Below are 6,078 nucleotides of genomic sequence, written 5' to 3'. Positions count from 1 at the left end.
GATAGTCTTGTTCACTGCTTCAACTTACCCATTTGCTTGGGGGTGATGAGGTGTTGAGAAGTCCTTCTTTATGCCTAGTTCGTCGCATAAGTCTCGCATCTTCCTATTGTCAAACTACCTTCCATTGTTAGACACTAAGGAGTGGGGAATGCCAAACCTACAAATGATGTTCTTCCAGACGAATTTGTTAGTATTCACCTCGTTGATCCTGGCAAGGGGTTCAGCCTCGACCCACTTAGTGAAGTAGTCAATGGCAAAAGTTGCACTTCCTCTTCCTTTTGGGAGTGGACCAATAAAGTCAATGCCCCATTTGGCAAATGGCCAAGGGCTGGTTACTACGGAGAGGCTTTGAGCAGGCTGTCGTTGTATGTTTGAGAAGTGCTGGCACTTGTCACATTTCTAGACAAAGTGGCAAGCATCCATTTTCAGGGTTGGCCAGAAGTAGCCTTAACGGAGAACCTTGTGTGCCAGAGTCGTTCCTCCGGAGTGATTTTTGCAAATTTCCTCATGGATTTCCCTGAGTATGTGTGTGGCCTCTTCGCCTCCCACGCATAGAAGAAGTGGCGAGGCGAAGCCTCTCTTGTAAAGAGTATCTTCTTGCAGGACGAAGTGTGCTGCCCTTCTTCTTAACCTCCTCGCCTCGCTTCTAGAAGCAAACAGTGTTTGATCCTTCAGGTAGGCGATGATAGGCTGCATCCATAATGGGGTGCTTTCTATCCATAGTACCTCTTCACCTCTAGAAATGGAGGGCTTCGATAAGTGCTCAATAGGAACAACCTTCAGCAGCTCTGAATCCTTGCTGCTGGCTAATTTTGAAAGGGCGTCTGCATGTGGATTCTCTAGGCGGGGGACTTGAGTCAGTTCGAACCTTTCAAAATGATGAACTAGGTCCAGAACCAACTTCAAGTACGCAATCATGCTACCATTTTTAGCTGCAAAGTTTCTATTGACCTGGTTCACTATAAGTTGAGAGTCAATGCTCGCCAGGAGCCTTCTGACCTGCATCTCTTTAGCAAGTCTAAGACCTGTCGGAAGGGTTTCGTAGTCTACGACGTTGTTCGAGGCTTTGAAGCCGAACCTTACTGCGTAGTTTAGCTTGTGGCCTTCTGGGTTTTCCAAGACGATCCCTGCCCCGGAGCCAGTCTCTCCTGATGACCCATCAACAAAAAGTTTCCATGTGGGGCGCTCGGCTGGTTCCATTATCGCCTCCATTTCTGGGACTTTGGCAAACTCAACCATAAAATCTGCAAGGACTTGGCCCTTGATGTCGTGTCGAGATCGGAACAATAGATTGAACTCACTGAGCTCGATTGCCCATTTTAGTAGGTGTCCTGATGCGTCTGTTTTCTGCATCACCTATTTCAATGGGAAATCGTTGAGAACTTCGATTGAGTGGGCCTGGAAGTATGGCCTCAGTTTTCTTGAGGCTGTGATAAGGGCGAGTGCCAGTTTCTCCATATCTGGGTAGCATGTTTCAGCTGGGAAAAGCGCTTTGCTGACGTAGTACACTGGCAACTGGCGCTCACCTTCTTCTCTGACTAGGACGGCGCTGACCGCCACGTCTGAAACAGCTAAGTACAGCAGTAGTGACTCATCCGGTTGAGGTTTTGACAAGAGGGACGGCTCACCGAGGTGCTTTTTTAGCGCTTTCTAACATTCAGAAGTCCATTGGAACTTTTTTCCTTACTTAAGCACATTGAAGAAAGGCAAACTTTTATCTGTGGCTCTGGAGATGAAGCGACTGAGTGTGGCTATCCAACCATTGAGGCTTTGGACCTCCCTTGGTTTTTGGGGTGACCTCATATCTAGCAAGGCCCTTATTTTCACTGGATTTGCTTCAATTCTCCTTTGATTGACAATATATTCCAAGAACTGACCCGATGCCACTCCAAAGGTGCATTTGAGGGGATTCAACTTCATCTTATATTTTCTAAGTATTTGAAAAGTTTGGTCGAGGTGACTTACGTGTTCAGCTGCCCGGAGGCTTTTGACTAGCATGTCGTCCACGTAGACTTCCATGGTTTTGCTAATGAGTTCAGTAAACATCATGTTGACTAATCTCTGATATGTAGCTCCGGCATTCTTCAATCCGAAAGGCATGACTTTATAACAAAACGACGTAGCTTCCTCATTAGGTCGGAACATGAGTATCTGGTTGTACCCCGAGTATACATCCTTGAAGCTCAAAAGTTCGTGTCCAACAGTGGAATCCACAAGTTGGTCTATCCTTGGAAGTGGGAAGCTGTCTTTAGGGCACGCCTTATTCAAATTTGTGAAGTCTACGCATACCCACAACATTCCGTTGGGCTTTTTCACCAGGACCGGATTGGATATCCACTTTGGGTAGATGGCCTCCTTTATGAAACCACAGCAGGTAAGTTTGTTCACTTCGTCTTTCAGTGCCTCGTACCTCTCCAGGTTGAGGGTACGTCTGTTCTGTCGATGGGAGGCACAAAAGGGGTTGATGTTAAGATGATGGCAACCGATCCTTGGATCTATTTCCACCATGTCTTCATGCTTCCAAGTGAAGACATCCAAGTTCTTTTTCAGAAAGCTATCATCTCTTCTTTTGCTTCGGGGACAGCGCCTTCCCTATACGCAAGACTTGACTGTGGTCTTCTGGGTTGGCGGAGAAAGTTTCCAGTTCTTCCATCGGGGTTGCATTTGGTTCAGAGTCAACTATTCGGGGATCTAATTCATCAAGAGGGTGCCCTTGTTCAGGGGCCTCTTCCATGTCGACGTCTTCCTCTTGTTCAGAGGTATGCCCTTGTTCCGGGGTGTCGAGCATTTTCACGTCTGTACTGATTTCAGCGGGAACCTCAGTTAGGATTACATTAATAGTTCGGGGCTCCGACTTTCGCAGCGAGTTTAAGTAGCATGCCCTGGAACCCATCTGATCGCCTCGGACCGTAGCAATCCCATGTTCGGTTGGAAATTTCATGCACAAGTAGTGGATGAAAGTGACGAGCCAAAGATATTTCAAAGCGGATCTGCCCAATACTTCATGATAGGCCGATCTGTGATCTACCACCAAAAATTTCATGAAGTGTTGGGCCACTAGGGGTGCCGAACCCATCTCGACGGGTAGAGTAATCCGCCCTCGTGGGATGATGTTGTCTCCAGTGAATCCGAATAGTGGGTCGATCATGGGGATCAACCCATGTTCAATTTGCATTTTGTCAAAGATGGAGCCGAACAATATGTTCACCGAACTGCCATTGTAGACGAGCATGCGTTTCAATCCGTTTCTAGCCACTACGGCTCTTACAACTAAAGCATCACAATGGGGTGGTGAACCTCCTTTGCGTCTTCCTGGGAGAAGGTGATTGGGGCCATCCTATCGGCTGCTTGCGACTCGTTGACAATATAAGTGATCATTGACGGGTTCTTTGTTCCCTTATATAATTCCTTTGGGCATTCTTGATGTTGCCACCGATGTGGGGTCCCCCAATAATGGTATCGATTTCCTTGATGACCTGGCTCCCAAAAAATGGGGTCTCGTTTCTCTGTCTAGATTGACCTCGGTCCCTTGATTCTCTTCTCCGAGGCGATTGCTCTCTGTGCCCTCTCTCTTCCCTGCTCGGGGAGGTGGATCTGCGAGGATATTCATTCCTGCTAGAAGGGTGTGGATTGCTTCGATCAGGGCGTCGATTGGCATCTCGGCACTCACTAGTGTCATGCCCATACAGTTGATGGAAAGTGCAAAACATTGCTCCTTCTAAGGGCCTGTTTGATCGTTTCTTCCAGATGGACCTGCTTCGCCAGGAGTATTTTCATATGCCAATATCGACACTGCATTTAGTGTGGCAGAAGCCAGTGCCTATCCGGAGGTGGGAGCTATTGTGTGACCTGCCTGAGTCCATTGCTGAGTAACAATGTGTGTTGCAGGTCCTCGACCTACCTGCCTCTGAGGCAGAGGGAGTCCTTGCGCGGCACGATTTCGGTGATCAATCATTTCTTCACTCACAATTTTCACTCTCATCATTTCCACCAGTTCGTCATAGGTGGAGGGATTCTTGCTGCGCACGTCCCTCCAAAACAAAGTGTTCATGTTGAGCCTGCCTTTCAGGGCTGAAAGAGCTTCTCTGTCAGTGACCTGTTCACAGTAGGTGATTTCGTCTGTGAACCTGGCGAGATAGCTTTTCAACATCTCCCCAGGGGCCTGCCTCATATCTTGCAGGCGTTGCACTGGTGTCTCTCCTTCTCTGCGTGAGAGGTATTGGTTCAAGAATGATTTCTTCAAATCTGGCCAATTTCTAATGCTTAGGGAGGAAGCCTGCTGTACCACACTTCGGCGACTCCGCCTAGTGTTAAATGGAAGGCTCTGCATTTCAAGGCGAGCGAGGCTCCCCTTAGGCTCATCTGTGTCATGTACTTGGTGAGGTGCTTCTCTGGGTCTCCCTTTCCTTCATACTTGGAGATCTTAGGAGGCATGAAATTTACTGGCATTGGGAAGCTTTGGATCTCCCTTGAGAAATGGAGGTTATCATCATCATCGTCAATCTCATAAGATCGACAAAGCCCATCTGACCCTTCATCATCTTGAATGTTATGGGGAGGTGGAGGTGCCCCTCCTCGACTCCCCCAATCAACTAGGTTCCTCTTATCCCTCCTATTTCTAGAATGAGGAGGGGCCTGTTCTTGTTCCTGATCCGGCCGAACTGATCTTCTCATTGGACGGACCCTATTGCCAGGATCCTCACCTATCCCGGGTTGAGTTGACTAAAGTTGATAAGTCACATCAACTAGCCTCATGGAGACGTCAAATCAATTTAAACCTTAGGTTGGCGGCGGACCTTCTGACAGAGGTCCACTTTACCTCGGTCTCAGGGGCGAGGGCGCTTCGGTCAGTTCAGCAGGATCACCTATGTCTCGCAATGTGTTATCAGGTCATTGACATTGGTGAGATTACTTCGGAAACACTTCGAATGTGTGTCTATTAGGTTGAAATGTGTGGTGGTGGCCATTCCGAGCGGTTCAGATCGGGGCGTAACATGTGTCATCCAATATTGTGCATCCTACATTACAAAAAATCAACGAATGAAAAAACGAGGGAATTATAAAAAAATATATCAATGTGTATTTCCAGTCTTCATCCCCTTCCTCTCTTTATTCTTGTGGCTTTGACTTAACGGAACTAGGCTGCTACATGTTCTACAATTGAAACCACTTTCACCACACCGGCCGCATTTGACGGTTAGATTTTCCTCATACGCTGGTCTGAATATCATCTCAGTAGGCCTTCCACAACTTCACTTTTAATTAGGTGCAATTACAACTATCTCATGGACATCATTTGACACTATCCATTCAGCTAGTTTTCCTACAGGAAAAATGGTTTCTTGGTATGTATTTCTGAATGCTTCACTTCTGTAGCAATATGAACAGTATTCATATGGATCCATCTTCATACTCGCAAACACAGTCAAAGCATGTGGACAAGGTAGTTGATCAATTTGAAGCATCCCACAAGTGCATATCTGATTTTCTATATCAACAACGAAAGAGGAACTTTCATCGCTAATTGAGAACATTGACTGATTAATAGGGGAAGCCTGTAGATATAGATTCAAGTTATAGACATATTAAGTCACGTAATGAAAAAGTAGGACACGGATGAAATTGCATGTCATATAGTTATATATAATATTGCACAAATATTACTGAAACACAACGGTACAGATCACAGCAAAAGTCACAGCACATGTCATATATCAATTCAGGTAAGTCACAGATTATAGATTAGGTCACAGTATTTAACTTTCCCCTCAAGTTTATCATATCTGTGCTCATTTTCCTCATCTTCTTCTCATACTTGTTTGACAAGGTTGTGTGCCTTGGGCATCCTCCTTGTGTCTACATAATCAAGATTGCAGAATTTGTCTCAATGATTCCAAAAAAGCTATAATAGGGTAGTTCTTGACAGACTTTGTGACCGCATTAATCGAGTCTTGTGGAATATCTGTTTGAAGGCATGCGGAAACGTGACCATCTCTCAGGTCCAACTTCGTCATATAAACAAAACCATGAAAATGTGTATCATATAGTGTATAGTATCATGTCAAATGTATTTATGTG

At 46.0% G+C, this 6,078-nt stretch overlaps 1 protein-coding gene across 1 annotated transcript; it reads right to left on the bottom strand.

Moving 5' to 3' along the window:
* Positions 1–5,258: 5,258 nt before the first annotated feature.
* Positions 5,259–5,706, bottom strand: LOC111373365. The gene is made up of 2 exons (XM_022995885.1): positions 5,665–5,706; positions 5,259–5,555 (listed from the first exon to the last, which is right to left on the bottom strand). Exons 1-2 carry the CDS (start codon positions 5,704–5,706, stop codon positions 5,259–5,261), a joined length of 339 nt encoding a protein of 112 aa, XP_022851653.1.
* Between the last annotated feature and the right edge of the window lie 372 nt (positions 5,707–6,078).

This window comes from Olea europaea, unplaced genomic scaffold, assembly GCF_002742605.1.
Source record: "Olea europaea var. sylvestris unplaced genomic scaffold, O_europaea_v1 scaffold1119, whole genome shotgun sequence".
Classification (NCBI taxonomy): domain Eukaryota; kingdom Viridiplantae; phylum Streptophyta; class Magnoliopsida; order Lamiales; family Oleaceae; genus Olea; species Olea europaea.
The sequence above is the reverse complement of the archived record's forward strand: the minus strand, read 5'-3'. Positions and strand labels throughout refer to the sequence as shown.